The 23509-nt window shown below is 52.1% G+C and overlaps 1 protein-coding gene across 7 annotated transcripts in view; it reads right to left on the bottom strand.

Moving 5' to 3' along the window:
* The window catches only part of SLC7A7 (solute carrier family 7 member 7), a 56029-nt gene that overhangs the window by 26279 nt on the left and 6241 nt on the right, over positions 1-23509 (bottom strand). Inside the window, exons 1-3 of one of the 7 annotated variants that reach the window (XM_051822633.2) lie at positions 18091-18226; positions 10397-10518; positions 8817-9360 (exon numbers count right to left, since the gene is read on the bottom strand). In XM_051822633.2, coding sequence (XP_051678593.2) covers positions 8817-9315 — 499 coding nt within the window. In that variant the 5' untranslated portion in view covers positions 9316-9360; positions 10397-10518; positions 18091-18226. Of the gene's footprint in view, positions 1-8816; positions 9361-10396; positions 10519-10701; positions 10864-11641; positions 11791-11842; positions 11916-12020; positions 12165-13259; positions 13418-18090; positions 18227-23509 lie in introns of those variants that run through there. The other 6 variants (XM_008269346.4, XM_070053895.1, XM_051822632.2 and 3 more) reach the window with 6 other exon arrangements.

Here is a 23509-nt window from a genome sequence, read left to right as displayed (position 1 = left end):
CCCCCTGCACACCTCACACCCCTGCCTTCTTCCTCACCTCTGCCCTTTATGCTGCCTTTGCCTGGGCCTAGAATGCTCTGCCCCCTTCCTCACTCAACACATGTTGACTGAGCACCTAGCAGATTCCTGGACCCGTTCCAGGTGCCAGAGATCCAGCAGTGAGCGAAACAAAGTCCTGCTCTCACGATGTTTATACACCAGAGCAACAGGCAGACAACACGCAGGTAAACAATCACTGTGATGAGTTACTAGAAAAACAGCACAGGGCAGGGGAGCGAGAGGGACCGCCTGGGATAGGACAGGTCTCCGGGAAGGTGGTCTTTGTGTGAAAGGAACGAGGGAGTAAGTTCTGAAGGCATCTGGGGAAAGGCAAGAAGGCTGGTGCAGCTGGAGCAGAGAGAGACGGGGGAAGAGTGTCCCGGATGAGTCAGAGAAGCCAGATGGGACAGGGCCCTTAGAAAACCGAGCAGCTGGCCAGCGCCGCCGCTCATTAGGCTAATCCTCCACCTGCGGCGCCGGCACCCCGGGTTCTAGTCCTGGTTGGGGCACCAGTTCTGTCCCGGTTGCTCCTCTTCCAGGCCAGCTCTCTGCTGTGGCCCGGGAGTGCAGTGGAGGATGGCCCAGGTCCTTGGGCCCTGCACCCGCATGGGAGACCAGGAAGAAGCACCTGGCTCCTGGCTTCGGATGGGCACAATGCACCGGCTGTAGCGGCCACTTTGTGGGGTGAACCAACAGAAGGAAGACCTTTCTCTCTGTCTTTCTTTGTCTAACTCTGCCTGTCAAAAAAGAAAAAAAAGAAAACAGAGCGGCTTGGGTGCCTCAGCCCAGCTTGACTGCTTTCATGCAGACGGATACCCCAGGACATGGCTCACCACCCCTCCCAGCCCGTCACACACAGGTGCCGAATGGACAGCCTGGCTTCTCTTCCACACAGCTCTGTGTCTGATGCAGCCCCCCACCTTCATAAACTTTTCACAGATGATCCAACTTTCTTCCTGTGTCCCAATTCCATGCGCTACAAGCAGCCTCCTGATTACTAGATTGGTTTCCCAGTGACTACGATCCCAGGAAGGGGATCCCCAAGTAGTAAACTCCCACACATCCTGGTCATTAGAAATCGCACACACATACGCCCACCATGGTGCACGCACAAACAGGCTTTAGCATTCGCACAGGAGCTGCTTGTTAGGTAAGTGTGATTCAGCTGCTGGGAACCTGATGCAGCTCACAGTCATGATGCCCCAAGACAGCCACTGCTTGGAAGGGCCACAGGGCTGGCACTGTGGCAGAGCAGGTAAAGCTCTCATCTGCAGTGCCAGCATCCCATATGGGTGTGGGTTCAAGTCCCGGCTGCTCCACTTCCAATCTAGCTCCCTAATGTGCTTGGGAAAGTAGCAGAAGATAAGTGCTTGGGCCCTTGCATCCACGTGGGAGACCTGGAAAAAACTCCTAGCTTTTGGCTTCAGCCTGGCTTGGTGCTGGCCATTGCAGCCATGAGGGTAGTGAACAAACAGATGGAAGATATCTCTTTCTTTCTCTCTCTCTCTGCCTCTCTGTATCTCTGCCTTTCAAATAAATAAATCTTTTTTAAAAATAAATTAAATTTAAAAAATTTAAAAAGGGGCTGGCGCTACGATTTAGCAGGTAAAGCTACCACCTGCAGTGCTGGCAGTGCTGGCATCCAGCATCAGCACCAGTTCAAGTCCCTGCTGCTCTACTTCCCATCCAGCTCTCTGCTATGGCCTGCAGCCATGTGGGGAGTGAACCAGCAGAAGGAAGACCTCTCTCCCTCTCTCTGCCTCTGCCTAACTTTGACTTTCAAATAAATAAATCTTTACACCAAAAAAAAAAAAAAAAAAAAAAAGGCGGGCCACAGGCACAGCCCACTGAACCCCTAGATGCCTCCTCTGCCTTGCTCAGTCTACCTTTCCTGCTCCCCATGGTGCCCAAGCTCACACCCTTACCTGCACCTCTGAGAGCTCCCGTATTCTACATGCAGAATTCCTAGAAATTCCACCCTGTCATTATTTCTTTATCTGTTCCCTCATCTCTGGTCCTGAGGCCACTCCACAGTGAAGGTTCACGTGAGCTCTCGGGTTTCAGGTCCCTAAACTGGTCCCTCCACCTTCTATCTCCCATTCTTTCCAAAAACCCTCTCCCCTTGGCCACCAGAGCTCTCCCTCTGAACCAAATCTGATCGTTTCACCACCTCCACCTCCCCTCCCCTTGCTGTGACCATTCCCCTGTGTCTTCAAGGTGAAGTCTAAGCTGTCTATTCCGCACCACATAAAACCCTCTTCTGGGGCCAGAGCTGTGACATGGTAGGCTAACCCTCTGCCTGCAGTGCCAGCATCCTATATGGCGCCAATTCGAGACTCAGCTGCTCCACTTCCAGTCCAGCTCTCTGCTTGGCCTGGAAAGCAGCAGAAGATGGCCCAAGTCCTTGGGCCCCTGCACCCACATGGGAGACCCAGAAGAAGCTCCTGGCTCCTGGCTTCAGATTGGCCCAGCTCGGGCTGTTGAGGCCATTTGGGAGTGAACTAGCGGATGGAAGACCTCTCTCTACCTCTCAAATAAAATCTTTTTAAAAAGTCCTAAAAAAAAAAAAAAAAAAAAAGAGAAAGATCCTCCTCTCCCTGGGCTGTACCTTTGCCCTTCTCCCACCCTACATTCCAGTCATACCAACTACCTGGAATTCTTGTAACATTCTGTGCCTTTTCACACCTCCACATCTTTGCACATGCAGTTCCCTCTGCGAGAAATGTCCTAGGTGCATCACTTTCAAAATTTGGCTCACATATCGTGTTCTCTAGGAAGTTTCTGCAGGATGAAAATAACACTGTCCCACTCAGTCCCGTGGTGTCCCGATTGCCACACTCATTACACTGTGGGGTAATTGTTAGCAGGTCCTCCTCTCTCCTGCACTGACTCCTTGGGTGGCCAGGACCCTGTGTCTCTTCTCAACATAAAGTCTCTACCACACAGCACACCCTAAACAAATGTCTCCTGAGAGTACGAAACAATGAAAGCCCTGTGTCAAAGCCCTTCTTTTTGCTAAATCCTAAGATTTTGCCTAAATCCTCGCTTAAGCTAACCAGAATATCCTCACAGGTCTCAGCATCTGGTGCCAGGGGCTCACGAAAGAGAGGCTGAAGGAATACATCCATAAATACTAAATTCCTGCACTCACGGTTGCCCCTCTGAACCTTCTTCCAGATTGCAATGCCTCTCCGAAGTTATTAAAGATAGGACAAATTCCAGATCCTATCTCTGCAGGAATATCACAGGTATCCAACCATCACCACTCGCAAGAAGCTTGGCAGCAGGAAGAGGATAAAAAGGCCCATAAGCAGCCAACCAAGAAAGTTTGTAGTTTAAACATAATAATCATCCACATCTTACTCATGATTTGTGGTTTTCATTCTCGCCCTGGTTTAGAAGTACATAGTCAGGGGCCGGCGCTGTGGTGTAGCAGATTAAGCTGCCACCTGCAGCACCAACATCCCATATGGGCACAGGTTTGAGTCCCAGCTGCTCCACTTCCAATCCAGCTTCCTGGTAATGTGACTGAGAAAGCAACAAGACCACCCAAGTCCTTGGGCCCCTGTCACCTATGTGGGAGACCCAGAGGAAGCTCCTGGCTTTGAAGATCTCTCTACCTCCCCTTTTCTCTCTCTGTAACTCTGCCTTTCAAATAAATAAATCAATCTTTAAAAAAAAAACTACACAGTCACTGTCTGCTACTGCCCCCTGCATAGGGTCACACAGCTATTAAGCCAAGCCTCAAACACAGGACAGAAGCACTTTTACCTCATCGGGAATCCTCTCAAACAGACACCATAGATCCATGCACAAAACTACATGCTCAGGGCTGGCACTGTGGCATAGTAGGCTAAGCCTTTGCCTGCAGGGCCAGCAACCCATGTGGGCATCAGTTTCTGTTCCAGCTGCTCCTCTTCCAGTTCAGCTCCCTGCTTAAGGACTGGAAAAGCAGCAGAGGATGGTCCAAGTGCTTGGGCCCCTGCACCTACATGGAAGACCTGGAAGAAGCTCCTGGCTACTGCCTTCGGATCAGTCCAGCTCCGGCAGTTGTGGCCATTTGGGGCGTGAACCAGCAGATGGAAGACCTTTCTGTCTCCTCCCCTCTCTATAACTCTGCCTCTCAAATAAATAAATAAAATATTTAAAATAAAGGGTGGGGGGGGGCGCAGCACTGTGGCATAGCAGGTAAAGCCACCACCTGCAGTGCCAGCATCCCATATGGGCACCGGTTTGAGATCCAGCTGCTCCCCTTCCAATCCAGCTCTCTGCTATGGCCTAGGAAAGCAGTAGAAGATGGCCCAAGTCCTTAGGCCTCTGCACCCACGTGGGAGACCCAGAAGAAGCTCCTGGCTTCGGATCAGCTCAGCTCTGGCTGTTGTGGCCATTTGGGGAGTGAACCAGCAGATGGAAGACCTCCCTCTCTCTCTGGCTCTACCTCTCTCTGTAACTCTTTCATATAAACAAAATCTTTTTAAGGAAAAAAAAAAAACTACTTGCCCCCACTTTCTGGGGAGCGCTACAGACTCAGCCATAATCATGGCCACTTTGCATATATTCTGACAAGGCTGGACATGTGTGTGTTTGTGTACGTGGCTGTTCAAGGGTTTGATTATGTCTCTACTCCCAAATTAGAAGCAGCAAGTTGAAAAGGGGTGACTGGTGGAGGTGGGCACCATGCCAGAACCAAGGAGCAACAGCTGTCAGATGACACAGACAGAAACCAGAGGAGAGCAGAAAGGAGGAGAGTCAGGCCCCCAGCCTGAGAGCCCAAGGAAGCACCTGTCTCAGGGGCCCAGGAAGGCCTCATTGTCACAGAAGAATCGAGACTGTCACAGTGACCTTGAATCACCAAAAGAAATGTCAAATTACGCAGACAAGCAAACACGTCACTGGGTCTAAAGATTTCAACAAAGATGGTTAAAATAATAGAATCCCAGTGCTTAAAGTGTTGCCACCATCTTGGAAATGCTAGAGGAGGAACTAAGCCTTTTCTACACAAGATGGAGAAGTCCCCACCTCCATTTGAGGGGCCCCCAGGCCAACAGATCCTAAAATTAGCCTTTCAGATCATCTGCAAATGCTGCAAGAGAAACTACAGATCACATGTAAGTCCTCAGGGAAACCCCCATTGCAACACAAGGCAGAGCCTGCTAGCCGTCTCCGACCGTCTCCGTGCACCGCAAACATCCCATCCACAGAGAGGAGTTGGAGCCCCACTCATGGACCCAGGCGACCCCGGAGGACCTCACAGAGGACAGCCAGTTCTCTACACAACAGCAAACCAGGGAGGCGGGAGAGGAAGCTGAAGAGTAAATGCGGCAATAGAGAAACCGAAAGGGGAAAGGACACAAGGCTGATTGGAGAGAAGTGACCCAGTGATCCACTGCACCTGTTGGGAAATTCCTGCATCCGCCCCGCCCCCACTGCTGCTGCTCCGCCCCTTCAACTGACAAAGTGCCTGAGCTGCTTCACAGCTGGGGGTGGGGGCATCTCCAAGGGTCCCAGGCTCTCCCAGGCTAGAAGGGCACTTCTCTAGAACAGAGGCACCAGGGAGGTGAGGCTGTAGACCCTCCTCTCAGCACCTCTAATGTGAGTCTGTTCACTTGTTTCTAAGATTTTATTTATTTATCTGAGAGGTAGAGCGACAAACAAAAAGAGGGAGAGACAGGGAGAAAGGTCTTCCATCTGCTGGTTCGCTCCCCAAATGGCTGGAGCTGAGCCAATCCAAAGCCAAGAGCTGCTTCTGGGCTCCCACACGCGTGCAGGGGCCCAAGCACTTGGCCCATCCTCTATTGCTTTCCCAGACCATAGCAGAAGGCTGGATGGGGAGTGGAGCAACCAGGACAGGAACTGGTCCCCCTGTGGGATGCTAGCGCCATAGATAGAGGCTTAGCCTACTATATCACAGCACCAGCCCCCAACCCCACCTTGCGACTCTGCTGAAGGTACAGATTTAGATAATATTTTACTGATGAGATGGAGAGAAAGCCAAGGTAGACTAAAATGATGCTTTCAAGAATCTAGCCCTTGGGGTGGGTGTTGTGGTGTGGCAGGTAAAGCTGCCACCTGCAATGCCAGCATCCCTTATAGGTGCCAGTTTGAGTCCAAGTTGCTCCACTTCTGATTCAGCTCCCTAATGTGCCTGGGAAAGCAGTGGTGGATGGCCTAAGTGCTTGGGCCCCTAAACCCACAAGGGAGACCCAGATGAAGCTCCTAGATTCTGACTGGCAGGGCCCCAGCCATTGCAGCCATTTGGGGAGTGACCAGAAGATGGAAGATCTCTTTCTCTCTGTAACTCTGCCATTTGAAAGGCAGAGTTACAGAGACAGAGAGAGAGGGAGAGACAGAGAAAGAGAGGGAGAGACAGAGAAAGAGAGGGAGAGACAGAGAAAGAGAGGGAGCGATCTTCCATCTACTGGTTCACTCCCCAAATGGCCACAATAACCAGAGCTGGGCCTGTCAGAAGCCAAGAGCTTCTTCTGGGTCTCCCACATGGGAACATGGGCCCAACCACTTGGGCTATCTTCCAATGCTTTCCTAGGTGCATTCGCAGGGAGATGAATCAGAAGTGGAACACCTGGGGCTGGAGCTGTGGCATAGGGGGTGAAGCCGCCGCCTGCAGTGCTGGCATCCCATATGGGGGCCAGTTCAAGTCCTGGCTGCTCCACTTCTGATCCAGCTCTCTGCTATGGCCTGGAAAAACAGTGGAAGATGGCCCAAGTCTTTGAGCCCCTGCACCTGCATGGGAGACCAGGAAGAAGCTCCTGGCTCCTGGCTTCAGATCAGCTCAGCTCCGGCCATTGCGGCCAACTGGGGAGTAAACCAGCGGATGGAAGACCTCTCTCTCTCTCTCTCTCTCTCAATCTCTCTCTGTCTTTCCTTCTTTCTGTGTGTAACTCCGACTTTCAAATAAATAATAAGTAAATCTTAAAAAAAAAAAAAAAAAAGCTGGGACTCAAACCAGTGCCCACATGGGATGGAGTCATCAAAGGCATCTTTACTCACTCCACCACAGCAGCGGTCCCAATAAATTCTTTTTTTAAAGAGCAAGCCTACTTTATTTCTTTTTAAAAGATTCATTTATTTGTAAGGCAGAGGCAGATAAAGAGGTCTTCCAACACTGGTTCACTCCCCAAACGGCCACATCCACCAGCCGGAGCTGGGCCGATCCAAAACCAGGAATCAGAAGCTTCTTCTGGGTCTCCCATGTGGGTGCAGGGGCCCAAGCACTTTGGTCATCCTCCACTGCTTTCCCAGGCACATTGGCAGGGAGCTGGACTGGAAGTGGAACAACCAGGACTCAAACCAGCACCCATATGGGATGCCAGCACTGCAGGCGGTGGCTTTACCCGCTATGCCAAAGCACTGGCCCCCCAACAAAATCTTCAAAATCTAGGTGCAGGGTCGGCGCTGTGGCGAAGTGGGTAAAGCCGCCACCTGCAGTGCCAGCATCCCATATGGGCACCAGTTCGTGTCTCGGCTGCTCCACTTCCAATCCAGCTCTCTGCTGTAGCCTGGGAAAGCAGTAGATGGCCCAAGTCCTTGGGCCCCTGCGCCCACGTGGGAGATCCAGAAGCTCCTGGCTCCTGGCTTTGGATCACTGCAGCTCTGGCCATTGCTGCCATCTGGGGAGTGAACAGGCGGATGGGAGACCTCTCTCTCTGCCTCTCCTTCTCTCTCTGTGTAACTCTGACTTTCAAGTAAAAATAAATAAATCTTAAAAAAAAAAAATCTAGGGGCTGGCGCTGTGGCGTAGGGGGTAAAGCCACCGCCTGCAGTGCTCACATCCCATATGGGCGCCAATTCAAGTCATGGCTGCTCCACTTACAATCCAGCTCTTTGCTATGGCCTGGAAAAGCAACAGAGAACAGCCCAAGTCCTTGGGCTCCCGCACCTGCTTGGGAGACCTGGAAGAAGCTCCTGGCATCGGATCGGCCAAACTATGACCATTGCAGCCATCTGGGGAGTGAACTGGCAGATGGAAGACCTCTCTCTGCCTTTCTGTAACTCTGCCTTTCAAATAAATAAATAAATCTTTTTAAAAAAATCTAGACCACAGAAATACTCATGCAAGTGCAAAAGGATATTCACTGGAGCATTATCTGTAAGGCTGAAAACCTGGAGCTACCTACATGGCCATTAGCAGAGGGCTGGGTGGTTAAATAAACTACAGTTTTAAAATTAAGAAGGAATAACATGAAACTTTTTTTTAAAAAAAAAGTAGATCTGGAGGGGCTAGCATTGTGGTGGAATGGGTAAAAAGCTACCACCTGCGATGCTGGTATCCCATATGACTACAGGTTCAAATCCCAGCTACTCCACTTCATAACCAGCTCCCTTCTAAATGGCCTGAGAAAAGCAGCAAAAGATGGCCCAAGTGTTTGAGCCCCAGTCACCCACATGGGAGACCTGAAAGAAGCCCCTGGCTTCAGCCTGGCCCAGTGCTGGCTGATAAGGCCACTTGGGGAATGAACCAGCAGATGGAAGATCTCTCTCTCTCTCTCTCTGCCCTAAATCTGCCTTTCAAATAAATTAATATTTAAAAAAAAAAAAAAAAACCTTTATTAAAAGACTCAAGGAAGAGCATGCAAACTGCTTCTTACCATGGGAAGTTGAGGAAACGCAGGTTGCTACCATTTTTGTTTACGCTCTACAGTAAACTGAATTTCTACACAAACTTGGTTTTGGCAGAGGCATCCGTTCCCATCTTCTTGCTGTCTAACCAGACTTGCATCCCAGCCTCCGCCCACTGCCTCCTGCCCAGCCCCACTTACAGATGCAGGCAGCAGCCAGCAGGCGGCTGGCAGCATAGGGGGCAAAGCAGCTGGGGAAGAAGGGCTGCACCAAGTAGTTGGCGAAGGTGATGGCAATGATGGCCTGGCTGGTGGGCTCGATGATGAGCAGGGAGGTCCAGAGGCGGATGAAGGCGAGGAGTCCCCCGAAGGCTTCCAGGATGTAGGCATAGCTGGCTCCAGATTTCTTAATGGTGGTGCCCAGTTCCGCATAGCAAAGGGCCCCGAACACAGAGAAGAAGCCCCCGACAGCCCAGATGACCAGGGAGAAGCCAAAGGAGGCACTGTACATGAGCACACCCTTGGGGGAGACAAAGATGCCCGAGCCGATCATGTTCCCCACAATGAGGCTCACGCCGTTAATCAGCGAGATCTCCTTCTTCAGCTTGACCTGCTCGGACCCCGGGCTGGCCCCATCTTCCACAGGGCCGCCATCTGGCTCATGCTGGGAGGCCACTTCATATTTGACGCCGTCGACCATGGTGCAAGAGGACAGGAAAGCCTTCACCAGCTTCTTGGCATGGCCCTCCAAGGAAGAAAGAGGAGACAGATTGGATGGCTGGTGGTAATTAGCCAGACCTCTCCCCTGGCACGCACAGGAGCCGGTATGGGCGGCCCACCCACCACTTCTGAGACCTCCCTCCTGCTTCCCATCTCTGAGCAACCTCCTCCTCTCCAGCTGGCTCATCAAAATGACCCCAACCCAAATTCTGAAGGTAAGGCACTCACTCCCCCAGAAAGACAGCATCTGTCTCTTATCACCAGGATGGTGCCGTCTACCTGATTTGCCAAGAGAAAACGAAATCCTAGTTCTGTCGGGACCTCCAGTGAAACAAGACAGGCACATGGGGCGGCTTGGCAGGTCCCAGGTGTAACCAAAGCGCTTTGAATTGGAGTTTTCAGCCTTACCCAAAAGGTCTGACTTCCCTCCCAACTTCAGCCTCACTCATCACCTGTGCTAGATACAATATCAGAAACAAACGTTGAGAGCAGCCACTCTGTGTGGTTCCCCTCACGGTGCTTTCTCCGCCCAAAGACCCTAGCTCTGGAAAACTGAAAGGTTCCCCAGATCACCTCCTGGAACCCCACAAGCCGGTTACTGTCCTGGAAGCATCCCTCACACCACCCCCAGCTGGAGTCCGCAGCCCTGGCAAAGCCCAGCAGCCTCATTGTCTCTGCCTTGTCCTCCCTCTCCCCGGATGCCTTGCCCAGTCTCTAGGACTCCAGGTCTCCCGCCACCAAAGCCTTCACATCAGCACAGTCATACCACCCAAAAAAAGAAGGGCGACCCAGAGACGACCTGAGGACCTGAGGCAGCTGCCGACCAGCTCCCCACTGGGGGCTGCCGTGGCAGAGACACAGCCAAAGCCCAGGCAGAGAAACAGCTGAAGCGAAGGCTGTGGTTCTCAAGAAACACAGCGCGGGACAGCTGGGGGAGAAACAGGGTCGGCTACTCAGGCGAGTGGAGACAGGGCAGGGCCAGAGGCGCCCAGGGAGGAAGAGACTGCAAAGTGCAGAGCAGCAGAGGGGAGGCAGGCAAGGGCAGTGGGCTGTACACTTACTCCCTGGTCCTGGACGCGAGCAGGTTCCCAGGGCCGTGGCGTAGAGACGCGCCCTCCAGGAATGGCCAGTCCAACCGCTCCTCCTCCTCAGCCAGCAGTGGAAGGGAAGACCAGACAACCGCCTAGGGATTTAAGTCAAGAAGGGTGGAGGGGTTGAGGGAGGGGGAAGGAAGGGGTGAGGACGGGGGAGGGGGTGTTAAGCAACTGTCTGGGTCCAAGGTTCATTGGCCCTTCACATCTGCAAAAGGGGCAGCCAGGAGCTCTTGGCTCAGCACTTTCTGGCGATAAGAAGGCAAGGCTCTCACAGGAATCTCCTTTGTCAGCTCTGCTCAGGGACAGGGAGCGCAGAAGAAAGGACAGTCAGCAGGGCGCCCAAGCAAAGCTGTCCCCCAAGCAAGTTAGCTGAGGACAGGGAGGGGGCACTGCGAGGGCGCCACCCTCGCCTCACTTCTCCACCCCAAACCATGAAGAGGCAGGAAGGCTGCACACTGAGACACAAAGCCTTGCTCACAGGCGGAGATTAGAGGAAGTTTAAGCGCTGTCCCTGCGCCTCGTGACTGGGTAACTGCGCACACTTCCCCACGCGGGGCGGGAGGCTGCCCCAAAACCAGGACCATCGGGACCCCAGCAACTTCTAATGGAATGAGGTCAAGGAATGAGCTTAAGCCTCACCCCGCCCACGTGGGTTTTCATCCTTAATAAGGCAGACCAAGGTCCCTGGGGGTAGGGGGAACTTCTATAAACACCTTCCCCCAATACAACCTTCCTTCAATTTTTTAAAAACATGGGGAAATACGACTTCACTGAGCTATTCTGGACAGACAGGCCCAGAACCAGCAGAGGAAGCAAAGCACTTGTTGGAAATCAGAGTTTATTCTATCTCCGTAGTCTACTTGAAACCCTCTGTTCTCAGTCTCTTTTGCGAATGTATCTGTCCTGAAATCCACCAGCCTGCCCCCTCCTTACCCGCTTCCTCTTCGGTTATTCTACAACCTTATTCTACAACCGGAGAGCAGCAGGGATCTAAAAACCCCAGGGAGACTTATCTCTGCTCCACACCCCCTCCCCGGCTAGCCCCTTGCACATTTTGTTTGGACCAGGAGGGGGTCACCCGGTGCTAGCCCTATCCAAAGATCCTGCTTCCGCCAACACAGCTTCACAAATACCTGAAATTGCTTTCCTTTCCTCCCAGCACCCCCCAAAACTCTCCTGTAATAGTAATAGCTGGCTTCCTCCAGCACTCACCAGACCACAGCCGCTAAGCACTCGAGCACATTATCTCACTGGGGCAGGCACTCAGTCACCCACAGGGTGGGGGGACCCCACTCCAAACCCAGAGCTCCTATCCCCCCCCCCCCCCCAGTCACCCACTCCTCCGACCTGCCCTAGTCTCCAGGCCTGCCTTTCACACAGGAAGGCGCTGCAGGCGGCTCCCTCATGAATCACCTGGGGGAAGATGTGATTAGATGAAACAGAAAGGCTGTGCCGTCCTCCAGCCAGTAGCCTAGGCTGAGGCTGGTTCACTTCCTTCCCGGCCGCTCCTCCCCTTTCTCATCCTTGGGGGGAGGGGAGGAGAGGTAATTACTAGTCCTCTAGATCGCGGGGCTGTGCTAAGGGTACCCACTTGTGAAGCAGACACAGGCACAGAGAAACACATCATCACGCCAGTCCTTTTAAGACCAATTCACCGGCACCAACGGTGGACATGTAGCCTAACGTGAGAGAAGGAAGAGAGGGCCGGGAGGCAGCGCTGGGGCAGACCAGGCAGGGCTTCGTTCCCGACCGGTGGTGTCGGACAAGTGAAGTCCTCTTCTGGGATCTTGAGACAGAAACCAGCCCCGGTGAAACCCACACTCCAGCAAACAGCATGCCCTAGTGGTCTGGCCAGGAATTGCGAGCGGGGACTCCCTCCCAGCCCACTCCAGCGGCCCACGCACGCGGCCCGGGAGGCTGCGCAGCGTGGAGAAGCCCTCCTCTTGTCTCAAGCCCTGCCTAGCACGTGGGCCAGAGGCACTCCTGCGGCAGCTCACGTTCTTCCCCGGGCGCCTGGGGGTCCGCGCAATGCCTCCGGCCAGTCGGGCAGCCCAGGACCAGCGCCCGTAGGTTCACCTAAAGGGGCTCTGGCAGACTTTCTCCAGACTTTGCAGGAGAAACCGCAAGATAGAACAGCGCCCCCTGGTCATCTTCCGCGGCCGAAGGCGCACTCCTCTCTGAGGAACTGGGGAGATTATAGGACCACACACTCAGGGGACAACCTGGGAAAGTTTTAGATTCAGGGCTTTGAGCAAACAAGCAGCAGGAGCCCCCAGCGTGCTGAGCAGCCAGCGGAGCCCCACATGCTGCCCCTACCCACGAACAGCAAAGACCCCGTTAGTCTAGGAACCAGCACGCAGGTCAGGGTCTTGGCTCTCCATTCCCTCCCCCACGCCCCACCAGACCCCTCGTCCTGCCTTCCTGGCTCCACCTGGTATGCGCTGCCTCCCTTAACAACAGAAACAGAAAACGCGCGCGCACACACACACACACACACACACACACTTTGGGATGGCTCCATTCCCCCATCACTTCAGGCTAGCCGCTCGGCCCCTCCCTCTACAGTTCTCCATTTGTTTTTCTGTATTCCACTGTGGCTAAGAGAGTCCCTCAAAAAAAAAAAAAAAAAAAAAGTGAAACAAGAAGGAAACTGTTTACTCCTGTGGCCAGGGCTTCCATTAGCGACAGTCTGGGCAGAAGCTCCTGCCTAGATTGGGCTGGGTCAGTGACCAGGAAACAGGCAGCTCTTGGGTCTCCCTTTGGCCGATTTTTTCAGGGCTCGCTCTATTGTCCTCCTGCACGTCCCCTCTCGCCCCCTCCCACCTCTTACCTGTCCCGTGACCTTTGGGCAGGTGCGGGGAGGAGGGGCTACAGCACGCTGGGGGGTGGGGGCTGGTGCTGGTTAGGGGAACCAGGGGTTATGCCTCGTGCAGCGGCTGGTTGGCTCTGAGGAGCAGAAAAGGCAGAGGGTGACGGGGACCGAATTGGAAAACAGGAAAACACATGTGCGACTCTGGCCGGCAGTGGGGAGGGGCCAGGGGACGGGCTGGAGCTGCGACTGCCCGTTCAGATCCAGAGGACCTCCACGCCTGCTGGCCTCCAGGCACTTTCTCCTCTCCGCGTCTCAGCTCCTCCTCCTATTCCCTCCCCAGCCTCTGCTCTTCCCAGTAGCCCAGCACTGATGGTGCGTTTGAGCTTTGCCTGTGGTGGATGGCGCCCCCACCCCAGGCCCCTGACAATTCCCCTCCTCCCTCTCTCACTCCCGCGCCATCCTTAGTTCTGCAGAGGGCATGCAGCAGCTCAGTTAGGGCAGCTTTTGGTGCCATTTCTGCCCCTAAGGTAAACCAAGGAAGGTTACCTGTGGGGGTCCAGCCAAGCATCAGGTAAGGCCGCCCAGTGTTCAGCTCTCCAAGTTGTTCAGCTGACGTTGACATGTGTGTCGCCAGATTGAGAGACCAGTGGAAAGGTGGGCGTTTGGTGCAATATGTAAGACACCACTTGGGACACTGGGTCCCAGAAGTCTGGGTTGGAGCTCCCCTCCAGACTCCAGCTTCCTGTTAATGCACACCCTCGGAGGCAGCAAATGAGGGCTCAAGTAGATGGGTCTCTGCTACTCCTGCGGGGAGACCTGGAAAGAGCTCCCAGCTCCCAGTTTTGGCCTGGCCCAGTCCCAGCCATTGTGGGCATTTGGGGGACTGAACCAACAAAAGGGAGTTGTCAATCTCTCTGAATTTTTTTTTTTTAATTTGACAGAGTTAGACAGTGAGAGACAGAGAAAAAGGTCTTCCTTCCGTTGTCACCCCCCAGATGGTTGCCATGGCCGAAGCTATGCTGATCCAAAGCCAGGAGCCAGGTGCCTCCTCCTGGCCTCTCATGCAGGTGCAGGGGCCCAAGCACTTGGGCCATCCTCCACTGCCCTCCCGGGCCACAGCAGAGAACTGGACTGGAAGAGGAGCAACCGGGACTAGATCCCGGCACACATATGGGACGCCAGCGCTGCAGGTGGAGGATTAACCAAGTGAGCCACGGCATCGTTGACGTCGTGGGCCCCTGAATTTTTTTTTAAAAAGAGACAATTGGGCCATGGTACCCTGGGCAAGCTAATGAAATCCCTTCAAACCTGTGTTATTTAAATATCTATTGAATGTTTACTTATCAGAGGTGGGGAGAATACTGATTTTTTTTTTTTTTCAGAATAAAAAAACTATAGCGTGGCGTGGTGGGCTAAGCCTCTGCCTGCGGCGCCAGCATCCCATATGGGCTCCAGTTTGAGTCCTGGCTGCTCCACTTCCGGTCCAGCTCTCTGCTATGACCTGGGAAAGCAGTAGATGATGGTCCAAGTCCTTGGGCCCCTGCACCTGCATGGGAGACCTAGAAGAAGCTCCTGGCTCCTGCTCAGCGTAGCTCCAGCTGTTACAGCCAGTTGGGGAGTGAACTAGTGGATAGAGGACCTCACTCTCTCTGCCTCTCCTCTCTCTGACTTTCAAATAAATAAATAAATATTTTAAAAATTATGCAAGCTCCTTTATATTCAAAATTAGAGAATGAAGCACATGCAATTTTCCCAAGCAGACTTCTTGGGAGGCACATTAAACCACTCAGAATGTAGACAATCGCATAAATCTCTGTCCTCAGGGAGTGGCACTTCACAGAATTCCACCTGTGACTGCTGCCTTGAGGCCAAGGTCAGCTTGCTGGTCTCAGGCCACACGCTGCAACCCGCACTTGCCTGCTGCCAAACAACCCAGGGAAGGAGTACTCAGGGATTCTGCCACTGGATAGGCGCCAACTTACACTGCACCCAGAGACAGAGAAATCCAGATTCACTGGCACCAAATGTCCGAATTATTCCAAGGACACGTTCATGCCCTTGCAGACCCAGGCTGCTCCCCAGCTGGCCTCACTGTCTCCCTCACTCCATCCCAGCCACACTGACCTCCCTGCTGTGGCCACAAACCTGCCTTGGGACATTCTTCCCAGTGACCTTGACCATGGGTGTGGTCAGTTGTCATCTCACTAGAGGGTCGCTTCAGGAGAGCTTCGTTCACCACTGCATCACCTAGCACAGGGCTCAGCTAGTGTCTGCTGCATGAACAATGAAATAATGACGGTGGGCTTCCTCCTTGCCTGACTTTCCAGCTGGCTGGACTCCTGGGCAAGTCCTTGAATTTGACCTCCAGGAGCCCCCCTCCGCCCCGCCCCGTGCTTCAGAGTTATTTATTCTTCCGAAAGTAACAAAGGGAAAGCAAGCAGAGTTAGGTTTTCAGGCTTAGTAAGAGGCCTTCGATGGTTTGGGATTGACTTTTTGTTCTGTAGATGGAAGAAAGAAAGCAAAACGAAAAGGTTCTCATCTAGCGCCCTTTCCCGGCTTCAGGAGCCTCCTGGCTGCTCTACCCCACATCCAGATGTGGGAGACCCCAGTGGAAGTGCCGAGACCGATGCGCTACGGCCACGAAAGGGAAGGTAGGAGGAGGCGCGCGCTCAGATTCAGGACGAAGCAGGTGCGCCCAGGCAGCCAGGACCGCCAGGCCACTGGCGCGAACTCCGCCGGACCCCGCCCCCGCACTCCCCGAAAGTGATCCCTCGCCCCTTCCCCTCCCCCCTCCGCCCCCGCTCGCCGGCTCACCTTTGTCCCTTTGTCCCACTCTGCCCCTACCCCGCATTCCCGGATCCCCTGTCGGTCCAGTATCTGCGGCTCTAGGGTCTCGCTTTCCCAAGTCCCGACCCAGCCACCGTCTGCACTCAAGAGTCCCTCTGAAGAGCTGACCCTCCCCAAAAGTCCAGGTATGACCACGGGACCGACCAGGGATCCGCTTTGGGGGGACCACGACCCCACCACGCCAGACTTCCCCCTCCAGAGCCTCCGCCTGGTCAAGCAGCCGCCACCCCCACTGGAAGAAGGGGCTGCGGTAGGTGTAGGCGATGGGAACAAAGGTCCGCGAACCGAGGGGCCCCGCAACCCCAGCCCTCTCCTGGCTCCGCCACAGCTGCACTGCCCGTGGAAATGAAAATGACCGTGGATAGCCTTAGAGACGAGTCCTCCGCCCCAGGAACGCGCACTCCACCCACCCAATCCAGCTCCAGCTGGCGGCCCGACGGGGTCTGGGCAAAGGGAGCCCCAAACCCTGGTGACCTCTGCGTCCAGCCCGGAGTCACTCGGCTGAGAGTTCGAAAGGACCCAGTTCTGGAAAGCCCCAAGGGGACAGGGGAGAGGAGGCGGCGCCTGCTTGGAGCCGGGGGAGGGGTCTCTTCCCCTGGGTTCGCGACTCCCGCCCCCTTGGGGGAGCGATTGCATCAGCTTAGCGATCCCAAATTAAAAGTGGTCTCCACAGGTCGGAAAGGTGTCTGGGCAGTAGCGCCGCCGCCAGGAGGCAGCACTCAACCAAGAATATCCCGGGCGTCGGTGCCAGGGAGGCTGGAATCTCCTCCGGAGCGCCTTTCATCTGCAGATTACCGCGGGAGCGTGGACCCTGAGAAAGAGGGAGCTCGTGGGCTAGGTCAAGAAGGGATCTGGCAATGCTTCACCACGTAGTAAAGCTAAAAAATGGCTCGTAAATAATTGTTACCTTTTGTATACCTCCTGAATAGGCTGGCTTTGCCATTCAGATTTTTTTTTTTTTTTTTTTTTGAGAGAGAGAGAAAGACCTATCTTTCATTCTCTGGCTCACTCTTCAAATGTCCACATCAGTTGGGGCTGGGTCAGGCCAAAGCCAGAAGTGCAGAACTCAATCCACATCTCCTACACAGGTGGCAGGGACCCCAAGTACTTGAACGATCACCATTGCTTCCCAGGGCGCACACCAACAGAAAGCTGGAATCAGAAATGAAGATGGGGGCTAGCACCGTGGCACAGGGTTAAAACCCCAGCCTGCAGTGCTGGCATCCCATATGAGTGCCAGTTCCAGTCCCCGCTGCTCCACTTCCGATCAAGCTCTCTGCTATGACCTGGGAAAGCAGTAGAAAATGGCCCAAGTCCTTGGGCCCCTGCACCTGCATGGGAGACCAGGAAGAAACTCCTGGCTTCGGATTGGCTCAGCTTCAGCTGTTAGAGCCATTTGGGGAGTGAACCAGTGTTTGGAAGACCTCTCTGTGTCTACTTCTCTCTGTAACTCAAATAAATAAAATAAGTCTTTAAACAAACAAACAAATAAACAAAAGAAGTGAAGACAGGACTCAAATCCAAGCACTCTGACAGCAGATGTGGCCCCAGCGGTGTCTTATTAACCACTTCACCCAATGCCTGCCTTTAGCTTTGGCATTTCCTAAACCAATAGTGCAGAGATCCACAAGGAGCCATCTGCCTTCAGGACCAGTCTTAAAAGACTTCCCAGCTATGAGACAGGAAGGAAGAGTGGAGCCAGAGGTCATAATTCACCCGTCTTGAAGCTGGGTCATGTAATACAGAATTTAGCCACTACAGGGTTAGCAAGGACTTGACAGCTTTAGGAAAAGTAGAGGAATGGTTAAAATGCCTTGTGTAAGTGACAAGGGAGTATAATACACAGCAGTGTGTTGTGAGGGTGACTGACTGGTTTCTAGCCTTCAGTTCTCACATTTCTTGCATGGAATGACAGTGATGTGACCTCTGAACTGTTCTAAAGAGGAAAATAAAGAATTCTGGAGACCGGCATTGTGGCGGAGTAGGTTAAGCCCCTACCTACCTGTACGGACAGCAGTGCAAGTCCTGGCTGCTCCACTTCAAACCCAACTCTCTGCTTATGTGCCTGGGAAAGCAGTGGAAGACGGTCCAAGTGCCTGGGCCCCTGCACTTATGTGGGAGACCTGGATGAGGCTCCTGGCTTTGGCCTGGCCCAGCCCAGTCCCAGCTGTTGCACTCATTCTCCCTTTCAAAAAAAAAAAAAAAAAAGAAATCTTTTTTTAAAAAAGAATTCCCGGGGCCAGCACTGTGGCATAGTGGGTAAAGCCACCACTTGTACTGCCAGCATCTCATATCGGCACCAGTTCAAGTCCCGGCTGTTCCACTTCCAATCCAGCTTTCTGCTATGACCTAGGAAAACAGTGAAAGATGGCCCAGGTCCTTGGGTCCCTGCACCCATGTGGGAGACCCAGAAAAAGCTCTGGCTCTTGGCTTCGGATCAGCCTAGCTCCAGCCATTGCAACCATTTGGTGAGTGAACCAACAGATGGAAGACCTCTCTTCTCTCTCTCTGTAATTCTGCCTTTCAAATAAATAAATAAATCTAAAAAAAAAAAAGAATTCCCAAAAATTCTTGCTTGTCTCCACAATTTGTTCAACCTTGAACTCTTTTTTTTTTTTTTTTTAAGATTTATTTCTATGAAATGCAGAGTTAGAGAGAAAGAGAGATCAGTCTTCCATCTGCCAGCTCACTCCCCAAATGGCCACAAAGCCAGGAGCTGGGCCAAGCCAAAGCCAAAAGCCAAAAGCTTCATCCAGGTCTCCCATGTGAGTGGTAGGAGCCCAAGCTCTTGAGCCATCTTCTGCTGTTTTCCCAGGCACATTAGCAGGGAGCTGGATCGGAAGTGTAACAGCGGGAACGGGACATCGCAGGCAGTGGTTTAACCTGCTATGCCATGGCACCAGCTCCTCTTCAGCCTTAGACATGCAAAATAGAGACAATCAAGGTGGAAGGAGCTTCCAGAGCTCGCTTCACTCATGGTCCTTCTCCAACGGCAGCATGCACGAAAAGGCACCTACTTTCCCAGAGCAGCGTACTCAGACAAAAGCAACTGCATCCAGACCTACAGGAGAGAAAGATGTGTGAATAAACCTGTCAGACAAGAACATAAATGGCTAACAAATGTTAAAGCCAAGTACAGGGCACAATGCCCCTGAAAGGCAAAGGCGTCCAGGAGAGGAAGGACACGAAGCTTAGATCATGAGGCGTCACATCACTCCTAACGCCAGTCTTTGCCAGATGAAGTCCAGAGGTTAAAAGGCATCCAGTTCGGGATGATGAAGCCGCTTTCCTGTGGTTTATAGGCTGATGAAGTCATCGAGGAGCGCTGTCCAGGTGCCAGACCCCTTCCCCACAAGAGTGTTCCAGGAGGTCCCTGAGAATGCTGATGATGTTAGCTGTCAGCACTGTTTGCTTTCTCTCCCCGCCCCCCTTTCTCACAAAGTCCTAACCCGTATTTCCTGCTATTTACAGCCCATGGATTGTCCCCCCGCCACATCACACTAACCACGTCAAAGGCTGAACTTGTCTTCCTTCCAAAGACTCTTCCCCTCCCAGATTTCCCAGTTCCAATCCAACTTCCCGTCCTGCCCGCAAACTCCTTCGGCGCTACTCCTTGGCTCGCACAGCTATGAACCACTCACGCGTGTCCACTTCTGTGTGTACATTCACATCATCCTCATTATTGTCCACTTAAATGCATGTGTCCTTTTCTATTTTGTGAGCCGATGATGCTCTGTTCATGTGTGAGCTACTGGGGGACAGGAGTGTTGCTGGTCCAAATCCTTTATGTAGCGTAAGTGTTAGTGCTAGCTTGTCATCTCTCATGTCAGTCCTGAATGCTGAAGCCCAGGTTCTTCTTTGGCATCTACTTCCTGATTTTCTAACTATAAACTATGAGGTTCTACTGCTGCCTGCTGTCTATGTCAGGACCAAAGCCTCAGGGATCCAAGTTTGGGAAAGGTGTCACTTACTCTATATCCTGCCACTAAATATAAAACAATAGAAGCACAGCCACATTTTGTTTTAGTTTCCTGGACTCTGAAAACTACAAGCAATCTTCAGTAATTGCTTCCTGCACTGTCTTGTTGACTTTAAGGTTTATTATGAAAATCCTGAAACCAGCGTTTTGATAAGAAAAATTATATGTGAACACAAAATGGCAATGGTATTCCCTGTTTTATGTCCCTTGTTTACTTTTGTGGGTCAAGCTGTGGCTTCTAGCCAAGTTTCTTTTGTTCCCATCCCCTCTTCTCAGTCAGCCCTCACCTATACTATTCTTATTGTTATCAAAATAGTTGCTTTTGCTTCTTAAACCAGGATCCACCCTTCCCTTCTTTCAAAGCACAACTCAGAGCCACCTCCTGTGGAAAAACTCCCCAGAAGGAAATGATAAACTTCCAGATAGGCCATTACACCACTCCCTCAGGTTCCCCAGTCAGCATGTGTTTAAGTGTCTAGCCTAGCACGCAGTAATGGGCACTTTCATAGAAACCTCAACGTAAAGCACTTTCACTCACATTATAACCCTTTCAATGTTTTCACAAATGTGATATATGAAACTTTTTAAAATTCAGATGAAATGGCTTTCCTCAAGCAAAGCCTCACTAGCAAGTGATAACAGGGAGGGGACAGGCACTTGACCTAACCTTTAAGATGCCTGTAGCCCAGATCCAAGTGCCTGGGTTTGATTCCAGTTGCAGCACTTGGTGGGTGAATCAATGGATGAGATCCCCCTCTTCCCCTTGAAAAAAATAAATAAAAATTAAAAAAGGGAGAGGAGTCACAGATTTGGGTTTATCACTTAACAAGTCCAAGCTGAGTATCCCTATCCAAAATACTTGAGACAGATGTGTTTCTCAGGTTTTGGAATACTTACATATACATAATAAAATACCTTGAAGTTTATATTTTACATACATTTTAAACACAGATCCCAAAGGGAGCTTCATACAATATTTTTAGTGTTCCTATATTCTGTGAACAATTACATGGAGTAAGGTGTACAATTTTGCACTTTTGGCATGTTGGTGCTAAAAAGAAATTTAGATTTGGGAGCATTTTGGATTTTCAGATTAGGGATGCTCAGCCTGTACCTACCTCACAGGATTGTCACAAGGGCTATATTATAGTAATGTATAAAGGAATCATAATAATGGAGTCACATTTTAGCCCCTCCCTCAAGAAAATCTTCAATGGCCCGCTCAAGTTCCCACGATATAGCTTCCTTTCCCAGTGCTCAGCTGTGCATGGGAGACCCAGAAGAAGCTCCTGGCTCCTGGCTTCGGATCGGCGCAGCTCCAGCCGTTGCAGCCAACTGGGGAGTGAACCAGCGGATGGAAGACCTTTCTCTCTCTCTCTCTCTCTTTCTCTCTCTCCTTCCCTCTCGGTGTAACTCTGACTTTCAAATAAATAAATAATTCTTAAAAAAAAAAAGTTAGGACCACTCTTAACTCTTCGCCAGGAGAAGATTCTGGTTGCGGGCTCCTCAAGAGCACACTCTAAGCAAGTGACCCTCCGGTCCCATTCTACCTGATCCAGGCACTCTGACATTTCTAGCATTCCACCTGACTCCTCCTCTCGGCCCGTCTGTTTAAAAACCTGGGTGCATTGGGCCTAAGGAGGGAAATAAAGTCAAAAGGACTAATTTTCCTTTGTATTAAAGCCTGGCCTGAACCTACACTGGAAAATTATTGTGAGTGTCCAGAATTCAGCACTTTTGCCCTCCAAATTCTCCGTGATCTTAGTAACTTTACACAGAGAAATGGTCGGAGGTTCCACATACCCAGGCTTTTTTTCTCCTCCGAGCCCAACTTTCCTCAGCCCAGGTCCTCCTCAAGCAGGAAAAAGCCCTGGAGCTTCTCCCCGTCTTCTCCCCTCCTCAGGACCCCAGGAACAGAACCTTCTCTTCACACTCATTCGTGGCCCCTCCGTCTCTGCCCCCTCTCACTCTCTATACAATCCTCTTTGCCCTCTTTACCAATGTCCTTAAACCCTCCACCAGCCCTCCCTCAGCCCCTCTGTGATCCTGACCAGGGATGACCTTCCCCGGTACCTGCCCAGGGCCCCCTCCAGCCACCACCTGGTGATTTCTCCCAGGCCAATCCGCCTGATTCCTCATCCGATTCTCCCTTCTCTTCTCCTCCTGTCTTTTCCCCTCTTCACACATGCTCCCAAACTATACAACCCACTGAGGGAGGAGGCCAGCCAGGAAGGTCCAGCTAGGGCCCTTGTACCTTTCTTTCTAAAAGACCTTAAAATCAGATTGAAGAGCATCTAGGCTCATTCTCAGAGAACCCTCCAAATATCATAAGGAATTTCGTCACCTGATTCAGTCCTATAGCTGGACCTGGCAAGATCTCTGTCTCATCTTGTCCTGTACCTTAACTCCAGATGAATCGGAACTATCTGGCCTGCTGCTCAACAGCATGCAGACACAGTGCACCGCTGGGCCCCAGACAGACACCCAGAGGCTACTTGAGCTGTCCCAGAGACACTCCTAACCCAGTCTGGACTCACCAACCCAGAGACCCAGGGCTATAGGCCCTGAGATCATCGAGATCATATGATCTCCCGCCTGTTAGTGGCTATTGATAAAAACAGCCATAAAAAGGTTAACTATAAGATCCAGAAGATCACCCAGGGCCCTGATGAAAACCCTGCTGTCTTTTTGGCCAGCCTTACAGAGGCAATGACAAGACACACCAACACAGATCTCAATTCTCCAGAAGGGCAGCTGTTTGAAAATACCCACTTTTATGTCCCAATCAGTCCTGGGCATCCTGCACAGACACCAGAAACTGGATAATGGTCCACAAATCCCTCAGAGAGACCTCACAAATGTGGCTTTTTGCATCTTTATAATAGAGACAAGGAACTAAGGACTCGGAAGGAATTCAGACACCAGCCTCCAAAATCCAAGTTGCAACCCAAGTCCCAGCCCTCAGGGGGCTTGCTATCTGAAGTGGCAACACTGGGCACTGTGCCAAGGACTACCCTAACCCAAGGCCTCTCACCAGACCATGCCCCAACTGTGGACAGTGGGGCCACTGGAAGATGGACTGTCCCCAGAGAGGACACCCTCCCTATCTGGGGCGGTCTTCTTCCCTGCCACCCCCGACACAGGACATCTCATCTTTGCTAAACTTGACGGAATGAAGGAGCCCAGGTTCCACGGCCCATCACAGATGAGCCCATGGATCAAGGAGTAATAGGGACAGTGTGTCTCGCAAGCGAATTTCCTTTCTGGTGGACACTGGGGCTAGTTTACCTGTTTTAACTGAATATTATGACCCTCTCCTTCCTGCCTCTGTCTCTGCTGTTGGCATGAAAGGCCTCATTGGGAAGTCTAATAGGACTCCTCCTTTCTACTGCTTCTTTGGAGATATTACTCCTCTACACTCTTTCCTAGATCTGCACAACTG

Source organism: Oryctolagus cuniculus, chromosome 12, assembly GCF_964237555.1.
Source record: "Oryctolagus cuniculus chromosome 12, mOryCun1.1, whole genome shotgun sequence".
NCBI classification, from domain to species: domain Eukaryota; kingdom Metazoa; phylum Chordata; class Mammalia; order Lagomorpha; family Leporidae; genus Oryctolagus; species Oryctolagus cuniculus.
Note: the sequence above shows the minus strand (reverse complement) of the source record. Positions and strands in the feature narration are given on the sequence as shown.